Source organism: Stigmatopora nigra, chromosome 6, assembly GCF_051989575.1.
Source record: "Stigmatopora nigra isolate UIUO_SnigA chromosome 6, RoL_Snig_1.1, whole genome shotgun sequence".
Classification (NCBI taxonomy): Eukaryota; Metazoa; Chordata; class Actinopteri; order Syngnathiformes; family Syngnathidae; genus Stigmatopora; species Stigmatopora nigra.
The window spans coordinates 6,891,563-6,913,322 of NC_135513.1; the positions used below are offsets into that span (position 1 = coordinate 6,891,563).

Genomic DNA, 21,760 nt, shown 5'->3' on the forward strand with positions numbered 1-21,760 from the left:
CTCTGCTGCTTTAAAAAGGGTTACGCGGACAAATGATTGACTTACAAACTACAAAGAAATAAATGCATTTCCATTGATCCTTGTTTTCAAATGTAAAGCAATCTCTACGTAAGATTTGACAAGTAAAGCACTTTTTTTCTTTTAAATTCTCATTATTCAAAGTTGATTCTCAGTCTTATTTGGTAAATATGTCACTTGCTACAATACAAACATGTTGTTGTTGTTCCCTCGGGTAAGTAAAACCCCCCCATGCCAACACCCCCCCCCCCCCACCCCAAAAAATAAAAAAAATAAACATAGAATACATGAGAAAAGTGTTGAGATGTTGAAAGTCTGGCCTTCCTGAGACAAAATTCATGAACGTTTCGACGAGTGTGCAAGAAAAAGAACGAACAACGCAAACGAAGATGAGGGCCGAATTTGAAATACGACAACAACGCGGATCGATCCCAGAGTTTGAAAAGTAGCATACGTGTCCCCTGTTGGCAAGGTGTCCATATTTCATAGAGGAGGATGCCTGTATTAAACGCACATCATAGTAATTTCGTTTATTAAGGTGAAAAATGAAATGCTTGTAAACGACAGCAACACAAACGATAGGCACCTCTGAAATGACCCCCCTTTTCTTTCCATTTGTCCTTAATGCTACACGAGTCATTCTACACCTAGCTATGACCTTGCCTCTTATTCTTTTTTCGAACTTTTTTAATTATTTTAATTTTTTTTAAACACTTTTTCAAAATATTTTCCATTTAACTTTCTCCCCCACCTTATTGGAACAGAATGGTGCAATACTCAAAATGATAATCCCGTGTTGGAATTATTCCACAATAAAAGCCACTATAAGGTAGATCAACTTTTTTTTTTTGTACAGATAATGAAAAGAAATGAATTCCTTGAGTAAACACGTACATGTGAATTGTCGCTGTGGCCCCTCCCGTACTTTTTTTTAAAACTGTGATTAGCTGAGTGAGGGGCACAAGACACTCAGTGCAACATTTGAAAAGACTCAAAGAACAACCAAAACAAACACAAAGATAACAGTTTTTTTGACACACATTCAAACATCAGTCGCACGCAAACGTATCGATGACAATTGCATTTCTTGCTTTTCTCCTTAAGAAAATGTTTCGGTAACTTTGTCCCCATGTTTTAGCTGTCAGATGAGAGACCTTTACTATCTTCACATTACATCAGTGGTGTTCATTTCATTAAGAGTATTTGGAGCAGTCACAAAAGAAACAAAAAATAGATTGAATAATGTGGACATTTTTTGGTTGTTAAACTTTTACAATTGAACCTGAAAGTCTACTTCAGTTCTGCATCTTATTTAAACCCCCCCCCCCCCATTTTAATTTCAACATCAGTTACTTAAATGTGATATGGCAACCAGTAGCCCATCTCGGAAACAACATTTCTATCGAGACCCCCAAAATGAGACACATAGGGGGATGTCACAATTAAAAGAGAAGAAAAAGCTGCTATGGTTGTCAGGAAAAGAAAAATGGTTTCATTGTTCCCCTTGCAACCGTGTTATTAAATGTATATACATTTATTAAAATAATGAATTTTTTAAAGTGAAATTATTGGCTATGATTTAAGAAAATTTGTAATATAAATGGTATTTTTAAAACTTTGTCGTGATGTTAACAGGATACAGAGATCGCCTATTTTCTCTGAAAGTATTTTATGGGAAACTGCACGACTGTGTGAAGGTGGAGCGATGGTCTTAAAAATGAAAGACAACAAGATTACTACCCAAGTAAAGGTGCTTTTTCCCCTCCCAACAAGAAATAAAAGTGCTAACATAATTATTTCAAATCCTCACTTGGTAGGTTTGTGCCTCCATTCTTCAAAAGTAACTTTACAAAAAGAAAACAAAACCCCAATCTATTTATTCTGTTAACATGGACCAAATACTCATTCGTATTCCCCGATTCAAGTATTCAAGCTTAGCCTCCTTTTTTTACTTCTTGATATGTCTTTTTTCTTTATAACTTTTTTTTTTAAAACTTAGCACATGTTCTACCTACGCTGAAGGGCGGAGTAATGAACAAATACACACAATCTTATGTACACAACGTATACCGTTTCATGTGGTTGAAAAGCAGAATGTGCAGAATGCATGATCAAGTATTAGTTTACAACTACTTGTGTATGTGTGTGGGAGTGAGAAAATACATATTGCTCATCTTCAGTAAAACCTTGCAGACACATGAAATGTTTGACAGGCTACCATCTTATCTTGTGTTGTTTTACATGTACGGTATCACACAACACCACATATATACAGTATATATGTATGTATAAGTATATAGTTTAAAATACATATATACGCTCATACATACTATATATTGTACATGTCTACTGCTATGGAGATGACAACCATAGAGAGGAGAGCTTCTGGATGCTGGTACAACATGGGAAAGCGTTGAGTGCCTTTCTGGGTGTAGTACTGGTGGACTGACTATTGGGTCTATCTGAGCTTCTTGGATCAAGGCATTTTTACAGAAACAGGCAATAGTGATTTTTGCTTGTGTGCTGCAGGACACGGGGTGTCCTGAAAGGTAGCCTTTGTCTTCTTTTTCCTTCTTCATTTAAGACTTATGTACCACTCACCGGCACCGATACAGTGGAAAGGTATAGTTCGTCATCGGGCCCGCTTTGAGCAGGGCGCCAACACAAGAGAAACACCAGATAAATACAGCATCTTACATTAAAACTGAACAAGTCAAATCAAATGACACAAAAGGCAGCCCAGTCGCGTGTCTACTTGTTCAAGGTGTTGGCAGAACGCGACGACAGGAGACGTTTCAGCGAGAAGTGCAGCGATCGTAGCTTTTTTTTTTTTCTTTTTACGTTTTTTTTTCGTCATTTACATTTTTAAACATTTTTCAAAGATTTTTTTTATGTCAAACTTCATAAAAATGATGCTAAAATGTGATTTGTAGGGTTGTTTTTTTTCTCTTTTTTTTTTGGTTTTAAAAAAATATGTACCCGGAATTATCCATCATCAACTGTGCACTGTAGCAAACTGGAACCCTCGCACTGCGTTAGCATGGGGTTTTGTCCCGCAAACAAAAATGAACAAACAAAATAACTTAAGTCATTTCAGGGTGCGCTGCTGCCCCCGTAACCCAAAAGATTCCTTCAGGGAAGGAACCTGAGTGCTCGTTTCGGCAAATTGACTAGAGCACAGTTCAATGGCATATTTTCTATGTGTAAAGTGTGTGTCCACAAGAACAAAGGACAGGTGTGTGTGTGTGTGTGTCTTGGTGGGTTCTTCAGAGAAAGAAGGAGAGAGCTGCATGGTAGTACTTGGTGCCCTCCCTACCCTGAGATCAAGTTTGGACACGTGCCTTCTAATAAAGTCTTCCACTGCAATTTCGAGAAAATGACGGCCGTGCGAAGTTCACAGTAAGGGTGGGAGGAGTGCTGGGGTGAGAGGGACAGCGTGCTTGCTTCTCATCTTTTGCATAGAAACAGATACGGGGGGCCCTCTGTGCCTTGTTGAGGAGAGACTTGGGTTGGCAGGGGCTACTGAATCTGGCTAGCTTTGGGGGGGCAGGGGTTGGGGGGTTGTTTAGGGTTAGTGTAGCAGCTAGGCAACCTGCGGGCACGCAGAGCAGCTTGGACCAAAACAAAAAAACACACCCCAAGACTTCCAAGTACAACAAAATACTGTCCGACACAAATCACGTTGAGTTCAATAAGAGATAGACAATCATCGGTATTGATCCTTGTTTTGCATTCAATACACAGGATGAGCACAGAGGTACCTCTGAGCAAAAAGTGTTTCTGCATATGAACAGTGAGAGGCTCCTTCGGGCAGCCATGTTTGTAAATATGCATGGTGTGATATGAACAACAACCAGACACAATCCAGGAATAGGACGAGTAGATCTTCCAGCTAAAGTGATCTGTGTGTTTCAACAACTGAGAAGGAGGAGTAGGTGGAGGCTCGGTCTGGTTATCGCCCGACGGGGCGGGGCACCGCAGCAGAGAGGCACTCAGTGGGCGTCGGCCCCCCCAGACCATCCACGCTCGGTCTCCAGAGCGCGCAAGGCTCGGACATTTTGGAGTAACAGTGATAGTCACAAAAAATGGTTCCAATTCTTCACAAAGGTGACTACGTGTTGCTCGCACTTGCCTTCGCCAGCACATTTGTTTCGTTTTGATTTATTTCCATTTTGAGCCGAAACCACGAGCTCTTCATAAGTGCTATGATAAGAGGCCTTCCCGTGTTTATCCACGACGAAAACTCATGGTCTACTGCATTGGGAGAACCCGTTAGCGCCCCCTTCTTTTTATTTGGTATCGTGCCAGACACCCAGAGACGTCCAATCGGCTTCAGTCTCTTGTTGGCTGCGGGTGCGGCACACAGGCAGGAAGTATGCATTACAGTCCACGCTGCTGCTTCTTTGCACAGATTTTGAAACCTAACGTCACATTTAACGTCGAGGGGGAAGCAAAAAAAAATGAAAGGAAAAAAGTCTTTTAAGTTCCAAAATCCGTCCAACTTCAATGGGACGGGTTAGAGTTCTACGGTGTATATTGCACAATGTAAACCATCACGTTAAAAAGGGTTAAAGCCGCGTCTTCTTTCCTTTTCCCTGTGACGACACTTCCGGAAATGGTGTAAAAGATTTCACAAAGCACCAATGAGTGAATTGGGGGTGACCACGAGGATCTCGTTAGTGATTGGTCCCCGCCGCTGTCGCTCAGAGCTTGTAAATTGGAGGGGACAGAGATCAGAACAATGAAGCGGCCGTCAGTGTCTAAGAGGTGAAGAATCCAAGGAGCCGGGCCTCCTTAAAAGAATTGGTCACCAGTCACGTTAGTGCTGGTTCATGAGGTCAAAAACTGTGCAAGATTCCATCTGCTTCTTTAGTCTATCAACAACAACAAAAAGGCGGCTTGAGAAGGACCTGGAAAGCACTTAAGGCTAATATTAGTGCTGAGAAATTAAGAGTAACGAGTAAAGGTCATCCAACCGCATCATTGGCCGCAGGCATGCTGGGAATGGTCCTTTGAGAGTCTTCTGGTTTGGGATGATTCTTTTTGAAGGGAAAAAGGTAGATGGCAGCTTTGATTGCTTTCCGAAACAAAACAAAAAAACCTCAAATGTTCCTTTGTGTCATGTTTCAGTTTGTTTTTCAGGTTGCAAAACAAAAAAAACCCAAAAACTATAACATTACATAAAAGAAATAAAAGGCCTGATGAACTCTAAGCCTTCCATTTCCTAATTCACAGTTCCAGAAAATTCTAAAATGGTGCTGATTATCGCCACATGATTTACTTGGATTTTGCTCCAGTTTAGAGCACCTCCATGTAGTGGTGCTGCTGTATTGTACTGGGGCATCCTCCTACATGGACTCCCCACTCAGCAGGTCTCCAGGCAGCAGGGTGTTAATAGGGGTGGGGCTACCAATCACACGGGCGTCCTCTCCACTCGGCGGCCCCCACAGGCTGGAGTACTGGGGTACGCCCCCCCAAAGCAAGTCACCTCCGTTGTGCTTGCCTCCTCCGCCGCTGCTCCATTGTCCGATGGAGTGGGATCCGGGTGCCACGCCCATTCGGTTCTGATTGGTTCCTGGGTTGGCCTGCCAACTGGTTGTGTTGTTTGAGGCCAGCGACTGGCCTTGTGCAAAGAAGCGGTTCACTTCCTCCTCGCCAGCAAATTCTGCCAGGATGGTGGTGTTACCTAGCACACACCTGACAAAAAAATAACACGATTAGTCATGTCGGAAAAACAATAAAATGATCTGTTATAGGAAAGGTGGAATTGTTTACTCAAGCAAGGTAGCACAGTACTTGTAAAATAAGCAAGTTTATGCGGGAATGTTATTTTTTCAGATAATAACAGCCTCAATAGTCATCCTAAGAATATAATAGTCTGACTGTATTGTTTTTCAAGTGTTTGTGATACACTAGTAATAAAGGCCAACTGCAAGACAGCAAAACAAATGAAGGATTTGTGTGTGGCCCTTACATGTGCAGAGACTTCTGGGCCTTGGCGGCCTCGTCCTTGGAGCTGTAGCGCACCACGGCGTTCCCTTGGGTCAGGTTGAGGTGGAATGTGATCAAGGGGCCGTGCTGCATGCATAGCGTCCGGAGAGTTGAACCATCAATCTGAAGAGCCAGAATTATAGTATAGAGAGAAAAAAATGACAGTGAAAAACAATGGCAAAGCATTTCATTTACAAAGTTTCAAACGTCAAACGAAAAAAAGAAGTAGTGCATTTGATCTCAATTGGATTTGGTGCTTATAGATGGAGTGTGTTCATTCATAAAGAGGCCAAACTATCCCTGAATGTCTTTAAGTTAGGGTTATCAAACAATAATGGCCCTTACTGCTTCATATTAACTTGACTTAAACCACCTGTTCTAATATATGGTCAGTCCATAAACTTACCTGAGGTGTGAGATTCCTCAGCACCAGCCAACTGCTGGTCCTATTAGAGCTGTCGGTACTCCAGGTGGTTCCCTCTGTTAAAAAATAAAGAGCGAAGGAACTTACAACTCACATTTAATAAGTAAGAATAGGAAACAACCACCATTGATTAAAAAACAATTGTATTTTGGATGAGCAATTAGTACAGAATGAAATGCCCTACAAACTTTCATATATATTTAAGGGATCCAAGCTGCAATGTGGTGAATTCACTATAGTCGATTCCCAAAGTGGGGAGGTATTACAGCACGGGAAATGTCTAGTTTTTAACTTGTGACACTGAAATAAGTTTTTTTTACCCACATCAATTTAATACACATTTGCATGGTGTACAGCACAGAATATTACATTTTCCATTTCCTTGACGTAGTAAACACCAAAGGATTGCAAAACTATAATCGGTCACCTCTGAAAGATAATTGGGGCTTTCATGTTTAAAGTCCTTTTGATAGTATGCTAAAATTAAGAGAATAAAAAAAGACAGTACTGTGGTTTAGCTCACCAGAAGTATAAGAACCACTCCAGCCTTGGGCCAGGCCCAGCGAGTTGCCTCCCCAGGTGGAGGATGGCTTGTTATTGGTAAGACCAGGAGGGGGTCGAGATGGGGCCGCTGAGCCTCGTGGCCCCTGTGGGACTTTCCACAGCTCATGGGTCAACGATGATTGGTTCTGGCTTATGGACCCCGTGGACCAAGTGGATTTAACATCTGACAGTTTCCCTTTAATGAAGAAAAAAAAGGAATTTATCAAAGTGAAGAAGCCTTCCTTTGCCAAATACTCCCTCTTCACACATTTTCCAATCACAGTAGGGCTAGGTGATGTTGCCAGGGCAAAAATATATATATAAATAATTTTACATCTGTACCTCCATTTCTGTCACGCAGCAGGTATCTGTTGACGTCCTGGATATTCGTGTTGATGGTGGGACCGCTGGGGACGCTACCAGGGGTCATATTTGGGTCATTTTCAGGGTCAATGTTCTGAAGACCTTTCCATGGCACACCTGGGCAGAATTCTGGGGAAGAAAAATAAAGTATTTCATCATAAATATACTCTATAAAAAGTACTGCTATCCAATTGTTACTGTCCTCACCTGGGGGCCAGTTAATATTGGTCCCATTGGTTATCTTTTCATTGGGGTTCTTGCCTTGGCCCCAGCTATCTGGGGGTACCAAGGAACTAGCAGGGGAGTCTGAGCTGGACATCAGATTGTATGGGTTGTAGGAATCCTCCAGCTGTGAGGGCTTTCCTGGGGGAATAAGGTTTGAGGCAGCAGATATGGCACCTAGTGTATAAAGAAACATATAATGAATTCTAACTCTTATTTTGATCAATCTAAATTAAGAACACACAACTAACTTACCATGTTTGTTGAGGTTATTTTCCAAGCTCGAGGTGTTGCCACCGAGAACGTCCATGGAGTTAGAGTGCGTCCACTGAGAGAGTCGGGACTGGGGTTGAGGGGGCTCCTTCAGTGACAGCCCCCCGACCTCGATGCAGTTTACATTCATGTTTGGATTCAGTCCAGCTGCACAAAGGACACAAGAAGTGAAAAACACTGAATTAGGCAGCACTCCCCACTGATGCAAAAGAAACATAGTATATAAGCGGTAATATATGGCAAAAATACCAGTTCAACATTTTCTTTGCATTAGGAAAAACAATTGCTGTACTAGGCCAGGATACAATACATTTACTGTGAAGTCGGTTTGGCCGGGCTAATGAGGCTGACTCCATTTCAGCAGATAAGATAGGTTCAATTTTGATCGCCCAATCACCAATTCGCCAAATTGATTGATTCATTTGTATGATCAATCAGGTTTGCCTTAAGTAACCATTGTTACCCAAGTCCAGTGATTGAAGTATTATAAATTTGAATTGTTCTCTCACAAAGAGGGTAGGTGCTGTAGGCGTTGGGTGATGACAGCGGCTCTTTGGTGTGCAGTGTATCGGCCAAGCCAGGGCCATGATGTGAGCCCGTGAAAGGGTCCAGAGTTGATTTTGCAGATCCAGAACCATTATGGGTGCTACTGGGGACATGCATACCAGCTTGAGAGGAAGAAGAGGAGGTGGAATGAGAGGGATGCTGCTGCTGCTTCATGAGCAGCGCCTGATATAGCTGACGCTGGTGCTGCTGGATCTGCTGCTGCATGTTGGTGATTGTGCGTGCGACCTAGGAGTAGAGATCGATGAGTGACATGAAAAGTAATACAAATAAAACTAAATCTCCACTGTAAAAACAACTCTGGGGGAAACATGGAAGTAATGATGATAAGCTAACCACTAATGTTGTTACTGAATGGAATCGATTTGGCAATCAGGTCAGATGGCCATGCTCCAGAAGTGGGACACATTGATTATCACAGGACTGTGTGAGTGGGTGAAATGCTGCAGGTATTGACTCACTTGCTGCTCTTGTTGTCGAATGGGGCCAGAAACGTTACGTTGAGCTTGCATCATCTGCTGCTGGATTTGTAAACGCTGGTATGCCTGAATGAAAAAAGGTAACTATTATGGCACAGCTAAAGAAATAAAAGCAAAACATGTGGGAATCGTGTTTAGTATCTTTTGCATTCTACCTCAGTGAATCAAAATGTGATTACAAAAATGTCAATCTACCGATGAGAGGGGAAACTCACCATTTGCAGTTGCTGGAGTTGGTACAACAGGGTCATTTGTTGAGGGTTTATTGGTGAGGTTAAAAGTGCAGGGTTTAAACCAATGTTTTTTGCTGCAAACTGCAAGAGCTGTGCTTGGACCTGCGGGCCAGAGACAATTACTAGAGCACTGACAGCTAACTTGTAATTCATAAGTATAAACAAAAGTCGTTTTTTATCAGGAAAGAAGCAGGATGTCCTTCTAACTGAGGAGGCTAGAAAAGTAGCTTCTATATATAATTGCATCTACCTGAGGGGTAAGAAACTGAGGCACTTGAGCACGTAGACTAGGCATGGAGGAGCTGAGGGGTGGCACTGGTGGCTGAGGAGACTGCTGCTGTTGCTGCAGGGCCCGGCTTTGTGTTGCTCCACTGCTGCCAAACATTCCACTGGATATCTATAACACAAAGACATCCATTTTTATTCAAATGTGGAAAGGAAATTAGCAATTGTATGGCTATTTCTGGGTTGGTGATCCGTCACAGTAAACTTGACTGTTAAAATCACCTTTGAAGAGGACATTTGAAGAAACTATTGATATCAAATATTCATGAGAAAGGAACAGACAGTAGGAAAGGATGAGCAATTTCAGATACAATGACAGACTATAGTCATGGTTGCCACTAATGCGAAAGAGAAAGTAAACGTGTACACTTCGAAATTGAACCAGTCTAATTGCATAGGACTCTTATTGCCTTTGAGGAACAACCGAGACTGAAACTGACTAACTACTGTGTTTGATTGTTTTATTTTCAGAACATATTAAATGGTAATCAGGGTAAATGGTGCCTAGTTAACTATACTACTTAAACATGGAGTGACTTTTAAATGTGATGACATGAAAAGATACCTGTCTGTTGTTCAAGTTTTGCAAGGCCAGCCCCGAAGTGCCTGGTCCCAGACCCTGCCCAGGAAGGCTACTGTTGGTCAGGGGAAGCTTCAGGCTGGGGGAAGGCATAAATGGTGATGGTGGGGCATCATCAGAAAGAGGGCCATCCTAAAACACAAAGGTACAGGCAATCATGAATATGTCAAATACCGACATGAGTTCGCAAATATTCAATGCTAGGGCTGTAATGTGCCATTTTATTAAAGCTATGAAAGTCGCCCGTTTAATACCTTGTCAAGGTAGGCGTGGCGGTCAGAGGGATCTTTCGAAAGCATAGATGCTCGACACATCAGTGGCTTGTTCAGGCCATTGCTATAATCAGAAATGCCCAAACTACGCTTGTCCAGGTCAGTCTTCTTCTCCAGAAGAGCACCTGAGAGAGAAAAATGTTTTAAAATATGTCCATCATGCTTACAAAGGCACATGTCCCACACAAAAAGTCAACTCACTCATGGCCTGGTCGAGATTCATGTTGTTGCTCTTCAATGCCTCCTCAGCAGGATCTCTCTGTAGAACATTGATTATACAGGTCACTCAAATAGTAAATGAAGTCAGTCCTTAAAAATGATTATATACAGTTAATGTATTTTTCATGCCAGTGGAAATATAAAAATAGTGACTAACTGGAAAACCCATGTCAGTGAGTTGTTTGATGAGACGGTTCATGATCCATGTCTCATCTGGCTTGTTAATCATCCTTCCCTGAAGTAGTCAAATATGATGTTAAAAATAAGCTATAGTTAATGCGTATGGAAATGTATAGACATTTACCTTGCTAGGGCCCTTCTTGGGTCCATTGCTCCAGGAATTGCAGGATGAGTTGGATTCCTGAGAGGTGGGGCTGGTCCACATGTCCCCATCTTCAGTATCCCACTGGCCAGTAGACATACTCATTTCATCCCCTCCACTCCCCCAGCTGTCTTGCATAGGTTTGGGACCTGACCAAAAATACACAAAATGTAATTCACTCACATGTAAACCCCATTTGTCGGGAAAAAAAATGATGACGGAATTTGGCCACTTGATGGCACTGTGTTCATTTCTACAAACCTCTTGTGCGTCTCTAACACCATCACTCACAATCTCGTTACAAAAAAACTAAGGTGTGAAATTGGTTTTGATTGGTCATCCAATGAACAAAAAGTGCCATTTACCCGGCTTGCAGGATGCAGCAGAAGAAGGTCCGCTGGCCCTGCCATAAGGTCCGCAGGGCTCATGGCCACCATCTCCCCAACCACTAACACCCCCTGTAGGCTTGCCCCAAGCAGAGGTGCCGTTGTCCACAGCTGATGTTGGCGCAGCGGGCTCTCCCCAAGCAGGCTCCGATTTGGGCTGAACACTGGGAAGCTCTCCCCAGCCTACAAAAAAAGAGGTAATTCTTAAAACACTATCATATTTGCGTAGTAAACTCAAATGCCATCACAATCAAATATGTTAATTGCTCATTTGGAACAGTTTGCTCTTTAAATTAAATGCACTATTTGCCTTGCTACAGCGTTGGTTCTTGTCTAAAGAATTATAGTGTATTTAAATGTACTAAAATCAATTTCAAATATATTATTCTCAGTTTCTAAGGAGCTGAAATGGACCAAAAATATTTATTATAGACTCTATATTAACAAATGCAGTCCAATTGATTAATATCGACCACACTGGTCAATGGGTTGAATAAAAAAAAGCAAAGGGTTGATGTTGCGTACGAAAAACAATTATATTATGTATGTAAGATGTTTGTCTTCAATAAGACATGTTTAAATAGTGTGCAATAAACACAAACAACTGGACATCCAGAATTATGCATGTCATGGTCATTTTGACGCCCCAATAATGGTAAGATAAATCATTTAATAACATGTAATATCTCAAATAAATAAAGCTTCCTAGCAATCTTTGTCAATATTGGTTTGAATGGTAGTTTAGTCCCGTCAGCTCATTCCAATTTAGATGTATCAACAACAACATTTAGATAACCTTTTAACCATTCCAAAGCTATTATTGAGACAGTACTACAAGAAAGTCAAAGAATGCAGCGACATTTTCTTACCTGGGTTAGCGAGAGGAGGTCTACCTTGGAGTCCAGCGTTTGCATGTGGGGAACTATTGTTGGGTGGCCCATAGTTGTTTCCATGATGCTGATGTTGGAGATGACTTGGAGCGTTGCCATGGTGAGGATGGTGGTGCATTGGATGGCCGTGGTGGTGACTGCTGTTGGCAGGGCCAACAGAATGATTGTTGTTGTTGTTGTTGGGTACAATCATGCCCCCATTCTTAAGAGGGGGTGGGCCACTGTTGCCTGGATTATTATTAGGATTATTGCGATCCCACATATTGACACTTTTGATGTATGTGCCAGGATCACCCCAGGTGGCTGTCCCGTCATCAATTTCCATCTTTCTGCGAATCGAGGGCGGTGATGGCTCCTCCCAACCAGTAGATTCCAAGCGCTGTTCCTGTTTGCTAGCATTACTCCAGCTGGACGTGTTCTGTTTAACAGAACCAGAACCACCCCAAGAACCAATGCTCCCTCCTCCTCCACTACCAGTGCTGCTGCTACTACTTTCAGTGGGCTTGGAGGAACCCCAAGTACCCTGGACTGGCCCATTGGCACGAGGTGCCTCTCCCCATGTGCTGCTACTGACAGAGGTAGTCATTTTACCACCTCCCCTAATTCCTCCTCTAGAATTGTCCTTCCACCCGCCATTACCTCCATCTCCTTCCCACATACTGTTAGGGGACACATTGTTCTTGCGGTCTGGTTCGCCCCAGTCCCTGGTGGTAGAATTGTTGGCACCTCCATTGTTACTGCCCCAGCCACGGGAACTTTGCGGGCCCTCCCCCCAATTAGTGGACTGGCTTTTTGGCATGTCGCCGTCCCAGCTTTGTGATTTGTCGTCAGAGCCCCAAGATGTTACGCCTACATTTTTAGGTCCACTGATGGGCACGGGGTCTCCCCATCCACTGGAGGTGCCATTATTGACTTCAATCTGTGAATGTGGGGGATCATCCCATCCTGATGAAGTCTGTACTTGTTGAGGTGGAGGAGCTCCCCAGCCTGATCCTTCATTGTCACGTTTTCCATCAGATCCATGCCTCATATTGATACTAATGTTGGAGTTGGTGGTACTTTCATTGTTGCATGCAGATCCACTGTTAGAACTGGAACTTTCAAAAGTGTCTGAGCTGCTGTTGCTTTTACCATCATCAGAATTAGCTTCCTCCATCTCCCACACTGTATGCTGTCGGATGGGAGTCTGTCCCCAACCTGTATTACTCAGCACCCTGGGGTCAAGGTCCTGTCGAGGTAACACAGGAGTATAATCCATACTTGAGGACCTCTCTCGGGAGTGAGAATGGCCATCTCTGCTGTCCCCACTACCCTCACTTGCAGGGGCTGTTCCAGGCTGCTTATTCCATGACCCAAGTTGCTGCTCTTGACCTGTGGCTGAAATGACAGCATCAACAGAGTCCCAGCCCTTCGATGTATCTCCACTACTTGAAGATTTCCCCCAATCACCCCAGCTACCACTGCCATTACTTCCACCCCCACCCCCACTACCTTGGCTTCCCCAAGCGGAGAGACCTGCTGAAGGAGCTGTGTCCCAAACGGTGTCCTTAGGGGAGTCAGTTGCCTTGGCATCTGCACTACCCCATGCAGAGCTGCCTGTTGTGTTTCCATTAAGTTGGGATGATTCAGTTGGCGACTGACCACCCCAGCCAGTGAGCCCATGGATAGGGCTCATTGGCTCCTGAGCGTGTTGCTTGCTGTGGTTTGGTCCATCAGTGTTAAGGTTAGTTTCCATATTGAGGGACAAGCTTGTGTTGGTTGAAGAGCGCTGCTGTTCATTTTCATTAGCACCAACCATGCTACCCCAGCCTCCGCCACAGGAGCTTGCGCCAGCAAGATTGCCATTCCCACTGCCTGATGGATGAGATGAAGCAGAGACCCCATTTGGGCCAAGAACACCAACACCCTCATGACCGAGAACAGGCCATGCAGATGGGTTCGCAGTGGGATTGAGATTCAAGTTAAAACCGGGTGAGCCCCAGTGATTGGGCGCTCCAACTCGCCCACCAATCATTCCTTCTTGTTTGGCATCTGACCCCCAACCTCTGTTACTTGACAAGGAGTTGGTTGACCCAGGTCCTGTCATCATGTTACTGTTAGATTTAAGAGATGTGTAGTGGGACGGCTGGCCTGTAGCACCTGTGGCCATACTCAGAAAAGTACTGTTGATAGAACTGATGTCTCTGCTAAAGCTAGCTGAGCCCAAGGGGCATTCTGGTACTGCTGGTTGTCCGGCGTCACCACTATGGCTAATGGAAGGCCAGGTTTTAGATTCAATTCCTTCAATATTTCTGGAAACGCTCTCAGGATGCAAGGAGCCTCCCCACTGGCAATTCTGTGCAGAAGGACTGCTCTTGAGGGACACGTCTAAAGAGAAAGGAAATAAAAAAGTGCTTATTACTTTCAAGATGTTGAAAAATAATCAGAGCAGAAAGTGACAGAATCAGCAAATACCATTCTAACTCACTTGAATGCAACCAATTTAGCCAAATAAATGGTTTTTCTCAGATCAACCGTGCTGTTGATCAAAATGTGATTGCAGTCAATTATCTTGAGTGTATCTTGACCTGTAATGTATGCATATATCATGACCTAAGTTCACTCTGAGCGGAAAAAAAGAAATTTTACCACTGAATTACCATTCTAACTTTTAAAACCCTTTCTTCCCTATCTCTTCAGTTTACCTAATCTGTTATTATATCGTAACCATACCTCTTTTCCATGCCCTTTATCTTACTTTGTGTGCCCACCCTCTTTAGTTATCCCTTCATTTTTTCTCCCTTCTCAAACACCAGGCACAGCAGAGACACATCCGTCTCCATTGTGGCTTTGTGAGCTAGGGCACTAAAATGCCCAAGTGGAACGATGCTCATTTATCGGAATGAAAGCAAGATGGCTTCTCATCCATCACACTCCGACTACACCCTAACACACAAAACTATGGAAAATATGTTTCAAAGTCTCTGCAAATCTCTCTCTCTCTCCCTCTGTGCATGAAGCATATAAATAAATACAGAATTTGTTTTTCCAATAGCAGCTGTCCATCTTTTTGTATGTGTACAAATATAACCAAATGTAGGGACTTTGCTACAAAAACCAAGATCATATTTTTTATTGGTTAATTTATATTCTACTCCACAAAAGAAATCTCATTAGCCCAAATTGCACCCCATCAGTGGAGGGGACTACTAATTGATCAAATCAGTTCTAGAAGAAGGGCATTTATCAATCAGAGACAGCTAATCGATAGCGTTGTTAATTCAAGAGTTAGAAAAAAAGGAAAGCTATTGATCCAGCACCCACCGAAGCCAGCTAGAGCCATTGTATGGTGTTTCAACAACACGCAATCCTTTCATTAATCAAACCAACGCTCAGGCCAGACAAGTATACGTTGGGAGGAATTACTTGATGAAAGAGACTAAAAAATGTTCTTAGAAATTAATTGCGCCTTATAATGACTTTAAAGATACTACAATAATTTGAATGGAATGGATAATGGATGGAACACTATACAATAATGACGCAAACTCTTCTTTCGTGTCTGTGTTAGAATGTGAGACTGCTAGTATGTGTGTCTTTAATTTACAGGACAACACACAACAGAGTGGCCAGAAAGCATTTTTTGTCTCCAAATATTTATCTTCATTTCACAGGCAGCTTTATCGCGGAAGGTCATCGTAAGGCTCATGGTACACGTCTGTATATTTAGTCATTCCAACACCCAGTCAGTGGAACATAGGACAAGATACAGTATACTATGCATTATATAGGAAAATACCTCATATAAGAAATTACGGTAACTAATAAAATCCTTTTATACCATTTTAAAACTCATGATTAAAGGCTTAGTACACTGCTTCCCATGCAAATTGTACCGAATGCAACACGACATAACTACACAGATGGGTTTTTTTTCATAGACTAATCAGGCGTGATCAAAGTGGCTTTGAGTCTTATTGAAGGAGACTTTGCTACTACGTACTATCATGCATTCTGTGATGTGTCAACATGGTCCTTTACAATACTTGTCGGCATAATACTAATATTTAGTTCTATTATGCATAACAACATATATAAATGGGGCAATTAGTATATAAGTTAATACATAAACAAGCCCTATTTTATCTTCACCCCAAGTCACTTAAATCATTCTTGCAACTCCGTCTCCTGACATTGCAATTAAAATGTCTGGCAGTGTTAAATTATTAGTATTAGCCATAATATGCAAGTAAGGTGAACACTGGATAAATGAAGTCACCAGTAGCTTCACTTGTGTGTCTGATTGTGCGAGAGCAAAACTGGCAATAAAAACAACTACAGTTACTTATGCGCCACTTATTTTTGTGGTTATTTGGCAACCAGGAAAATATAATTAAGTGCAATTTGTTCCACAATGACGAATAGAAAACATATTTTTTCCTAATCACCATGTCTGAAATTATTTTAATAATTCATGAAATCAAATTTAACATGTTTAGGACCTGCCCAATCAATCTATCCTATTTGATGCATGGAGGGATTCTCAGATAAAGGTTTATTTTTTTTTACTGATGTTAAAATTGTCTGCGATTTCCTCATTATGGAAAGGCTCATTCCAGCTTGATATATGCTGACTCTAACCTAAGCCGCCTTAACAATAGAACCAAGAGTCCTTAAAGCACCGTATGGCAACATGCACTGTCTCAGCTACCATAAAACAGCTGTTGGTCTGAAGTTCCCACACGTCTTAAACGACCCCCACTTCAGCACCTGCTACTGGGCAAGCCATTCTGTGGCCTTGACTACTTAATGTTCCATAGTCAGCTGGCTAGACCAGGATGAGGAAGCTGCAAAAGGGTGGGGGTATGTCTGGTACAAGGACAAGAGTGGGGGCGGGACAGGGGGAAAGGAGGTGTTGGAAGACCCTTGAATCAATATGGAGGTTCCCTTTCAGGCTAAAAAGTTGTGTTGTGTTTTGTTAGGCTGTTGGAATACAAACAGAGGCCCTAGGTGGGTCTTTGATTATGTGTGCTAGAAAAATACTGTGCTTCTGTGTGCATGTATCAGCTGGCTTGCAAGGCCGACACAGATCTGAGGCGACACAACTAGGTCAGTCTAGTTTTCCCCCAGCTGCACACCCACAACATACATGTGCCTTTTTGTGAGTCTGAATACAAAATACAAACTATTGGGGAATCTGGGATGATTTGGGAAGGCTACTGCCATCTAAACCTTCTGAGGCAATGTAACCTCTAGATAGGTCAGTAAAAGAGATGTCCCAACAAAGTAGACCCGACATGCTGCAGAAACACTGATGTAAATGCATTCAACTGCAAGTGCATCACAGCGAAGGGACACTGGTTTTTACAATTCATTCAAAGGCTATGCTTGCTCCTCCTGTGTCAACAATACTTTTACTTCATGCCAAGTTAAGAGAGGAAATATTAATTCAATAATTTTAAAAAGCCTCAGCAGAGGCAAGACAAATCCTAATAATGTTTGCCACACAGAGCTGACTATCAGATGAAGGGCTACTTAGAAAGAACAGCCATTGAAAATATATTACTGCATGTGTTTTTGTAGTACTGCAAGTAAAACAATATAAGTGATGACAGAAAAGCACGCATGGATGGGCCCGGTTATTAAAAAAAACATACAATTTCATCTCGTAAGTGGACTTAAAGATAAAAATGAAACAAAGATGCATAAAATCGAAACAAATCATTTTAAATGTATAAATGACCATCCGAGTAAGTGTTGGTCTTTTAAAAAGTGCACAAACCTGATTGTTGTTTGCCTGCAGTGAAGTCTGCAGAGTTTGTAGTGGTGATGTTGGTAGTTGTAGAAGATGAAGTGTGAGGTAATGAAGGTGACAAAGAGGAAGAAGGGGCTATGAGAGCACCGAAGGCTCCTGCAGGAAGCGGCTGGCCTCTCTTCAGTAATTGCTTGTGGTCCTGCTGTCGGAAGCGTGGGGGCACCTCTCTGGCTGGGTAGCGAGAGCTGACAGAGGACGAAGGGCACTGTGGCTGAGGAGCGGTCGGACTCTGGAGCTGGCTATTGCAGGAGGTGCGTTTGTCATTTCCAGAAGAAAATAAAAAGGAGAGGGCTGACGTAGGACTTGCAGGTCGGAGGTGGTGGGGTGTGCCTGGACTGGGCTCTGGCACTGAATAGATGGAATATACATCCACGCACAAACATACAGACAAAAGAAAAAGAGAAGGCAAGGGATTAATTGAATGGTTGGGTAGTACAGATACTGTATTAGCGTGGACCATGCCAAAGCAACAGCTGGCAATGTTTCCATCAACTTAAGAACTGCCTTTCCAATGATGCTGTGTTGATGGGATAGCTTTATTATCAAGATGGAAATAATATCCCAACCAATATCAAAATATAAACCACTGACGAATTTTACAAATTGGAGGATTTGATGTGGCAAAGCAGTTTGGCTCGAAAACTATTAATGCTCAAAATGCTTGCTGTTCAACACCTTGCTATTGCAGCATAAAAACGGGAAATGTCTCTGTGAGGCGTTAAAAAAGATTATGTTTTCTACTTTATCTGCAGTGAACAGGAGAAATCTGTGTACTGTCAATGTTTAGTGCTGACATGTGCCCTACAAGCATCTGCAGATGACAGTTTGTGGATTTGAGAGTAGACAGTCGATGAATAGTTGATAATGTTTTGTGCAGACCTGAGAATAAAAATGACAGCCGAGACACTTTTCCTCAATGGAAGAAAGCAAGCATGTGTGTTCTTAAATAATAATAAAAAAGACAGAGAAACATAAAAAACAAACAATTCACTGACGTTCAAGAGTTTGACGTCAGCACAGAGCAGTAGCCATACTGGTAGTATTCACTATGCGTGCCAAAAAATGATTTTGAGGGAAAAAAACGTGCAAGGAAACTCTCAGCAAACACAACCAAAATAGAAAATAACAAAGTACATGAGATCATGACGAAATACTTCATTCAGTAGACAGGAAAGACATGGCATTTACCCCATTGTTCTGTTGGTTTTTATAAAATATCTTTACATCTTTGTAAAAGACCTACTCATTCAGTGGGGAGGCACTTTCCGGCCCATCTCCTCTCTGTGATTTTAAACACACATATAGGGAAAGTGATCTGCCCCTGGCAGTATCTGGATAGAGGTTGGCCTGGAACTGCCGTTGCTGACGCACATCTCTGATTAAATTCTGCTTAGGCCACCTGACATTCCCACAACCAATCATGCCGCAGGATGGTCACCACATGCCAACCTGTCCCTCTTCATCGTCTCTTGCATTTTGAACAACCTCATCTTCTGTTTTTCCAACACAGATACAACCATATGACCCACCTGATCCCCCTTCTCCCCATCACAATAAATTCTGCCCTATATCTGCCAATGCTTGATGCTCTCAGTATTACCCTCCCGTCATATATCTTGATCTCGCCCACTGCTTTGTGGTGCAGCAGACTACAATGACGAAAAAGAATCATGCAATATTTTCAGGGCTGGAAAAAAATATCAAGACTTGTAATTATGGCAATCCTTTGATTTAATTTTACAGGGAGCAGGGCCAATGAAAACTAAGAAAAAATGGTTCCTTGATTAAATTGTGATGCCAGTTTAGTATCTTGTTTTATCTTTTTGCTTCCTAACTTCTTTAACTTTATAAGAAATTCTGAGTTTAAAAAAGGAGGGCATGTTGATTCTCATGTTCATTTTTGTAAAGTTATTCTATACATTTCCTTTAGTTTTATAGACAAGTGCAATGCATTTAGGTCTTAAAGTAAACATCTGCAAGAGCATATTAATTGAGGCAGACAGGCTTTCAATGAGTTGCAAAATATTTAGTTTCAGAGAAAACCAAGACAATCTGGGATGTATGCAATTTATATGGCTTTATTTTGATTAATATAATACTTGCAATCTGGTTTCAGTTGTCTCAAGAAATGACTGAGAAAAAATGAGGCAGCCTGAATGTTAAAAAAGAAGATGCAAGAGTAACAACTCCCCTCTGCCCTGATCAAAAAGAACTATATTAGGCAAGAAGTGTTTTTTTAGTTCCAAAGGAGACTGAATTCATGAGTTCTAGGTAAGTGCTTTATAGAAGGTAAGCATCACATAAAAGGCCACAAAGGCAGAAAAAAAATTAAAAAGAGAAGGGAAATCCCTTAGCTAAGAACAAGTCTAAGAAAGCTTAAATGAAGAATGTAAAGAGTATGCGAATTACCCTTTTGTGGCAATACCTGGAATGAGATTTGGTGCAATAATTGAAAGAGGTTAGAAGTCTCTGAATCTCAAATAAAATCCTCAAGTTGATTTGCTAGCAATGCAATGAAGATGCAGGCATTTCTCATACACAACCGCAGTTGATTTGGGTCATTGTCTTGTGTATTTTGTTAGAAACTTGCAGGAATATTCATGCGCTGTGACCAGCCCATGGCCCAAATGATAAATTAGGCTTCAATAAATCATGAAGCTGCAGCAGCGTTCCGCTGTCGTCAAAGGAGGGCACCTAAACTACTGCCTTCATCATTACAAATGTCTCACATTTTATTATGTGAAGAGATTACAGAAGCTTGGATTTGAAAAATTCCACATCACAAAAGACTAATATGTTTAGACGAGAGAACACTCCATCAGAGGTACTCTAATGTAAATGCGCTGTAGTAGATTAAACTACCAACACAGCTGGAATACAAATAATTTTGGCATACCGGATTCATGTAAATAGTGCCGTGGGGATGTTTATTTATTCAACAGTAGGTCTATTAGGAAACAAGGTCTTTATCTGTGAATAGAAAAAAAAACTTTGAGAAAAATACTAAACAGTTATTTACGTCAAATGAACTGATGTCGCTATGCTTTGTTGTTTAACCTTGGATTTCAAATGGGTTTAGCAGTTCATTTTTTAATGTTTGTGTGTGAACAATAGCATCAAGAAACCTATTATCACGAGGAATTTGAGCACACAGTGTGGCACAGAACCTCTGAAGTCTTAAATGCCAGGCAGTGCAGGTTCCTAAAGCTCTCTTCTGTCTATTGTCTGCAGAAGCACTTTATTATGCAGCTATGTTTGTAATAGTGGGGGATGGACAATATGCACGGGCGTAACCACGTTGCACAATGGTGCCATCCCCAGGGTCTCTGATCATGTCTGTGTATAAATCTGTATATTGGTCATAATTTAATTATGTATGCAGCCGTACAAACTCTCCATTAAGTAGTCCACTATCGAAACAGTATCTTTGGGAAAACGCTTTAAAATCAATTCTACTTTTAGACTTTGACTATTTTATGGGAACTTATAAAGTACATTATGTCTACAGTGAAGCATTTTAAGACACACAAGTTAGGTTGGGGTCTCAGAGGTCCCATCTGCCTGTATTAATTACGTAAATAGTCCCTAACAAACTCAGCCCACATTGAGGAAAAAACATTGTCACCCATCACCCCTTCAATAAAAAATAACAGTTGCCATAGAAACCAATACTGTTGCCTCCTCCACCTTCATTTGTGCCTCGTGTGACCTTCTCCATTGATGCCTCCTTCATGCTTTCCGTCTAATTAGGACTGTGCACCCCCAGTATCCATGCTAGGACCCCATTTCTTTCTAGTAGGTCATGCTTGTTTACTTCTCCTACATATGGGGAAAGAGAGCTATTGAGTGTCCTTATTTGGTTTGTGTACAAAAGGCGGAAAATGTAAAAACGTTGTAGGAGT

At 41.9% G+C, this 21,760-nt stretch overlaps 1 protein-coding gene across 3 annotated transcripts in view; it reads right to left on the minus strand.

The window, feature by feature from the left end:
- Window positions 1-273: 273 nt before the first annotated feature.
- tnrc6c2 (trinucleotide repeat containing adaptor 6C2) overlaps window positions 274-21,760 on the minus strand; it is a 100,444-nt gene continuing 78,957 nt past the window's right edge. For 2 of the 3 annotated variants that reach the window (XM_077718289.1, XM_077718288.1), the window contains 19 exons: window positions 17,826-18,206; window positions 12,044-14,431; window positions 11,154-11,357; window positions 10,771-10,937; window positions 10,624-10,701; window positions 10,449-10,506; window positions 10,230-10,372; window positions 9,961-10,107; window positions 9,361-9,507; window positions 9,093-9,212; window positions 8,860-8,943; window positions 8,344-8,626; window positions 7,817-7,981; window positions 7,547-7,738; window positions 7,319-7,468; window positions 6,957-7,172; window positions 6,416-6,489; window positions 5,993-6,132; window positions 274-5,715 (listed from right to left, as the gene is read on the minus strand). In XM_077718289.1, the coding sequence (XP_077574415.1) occupies window positions 5,367-5,715; window positions 5,993-6,132; window positions 6,416-6,489; window positions 6,957-7,172; window positions 7,319-7,468; window positions 7,547-7,738; window positions 7,817-7,981; window positions 8,344-8,626; window positions 8,860-8,943; window positions 9,093-9,212; window positions 9,361-9,507; window positions 9,961-10,107; window positions 10,230-10,372; window positions 10,449-10,506; window positions 10,624-10,701; window positions 10,771-10,937; window positions 11,154-11,357; window positions 12,044-14,431; window positions 17,826-18,206 (5,486 nt within the window). In that variant the 3' untranslated portion in view covers window positions 274-5,366. The remainder of the gene's footprint in view (window positions 5,716-5,992; window positions 6,133-6,415; window positions 6,490-6,956; window positions 7,173-7,318; window positions 7,469-7,546; window positions 7,739-7,816; window positions 7,982-8,343; window positions 8,627-8,859; window positions 8,944-9,092; window positions 9,213-9,360; window positions 9,508-9,960; window positions 10,108-10,229; window positions 10,373-10,448; window positions 10,507-10,623; window positions 10,702-10,770; window positions 10,938-11,153; window positions 11,358-12,043; window positions 14,432-17,825; window positions 18,207-21,760) is intronic. The other variant, XM_077718290.1, reaches the window with a different exon arrangement.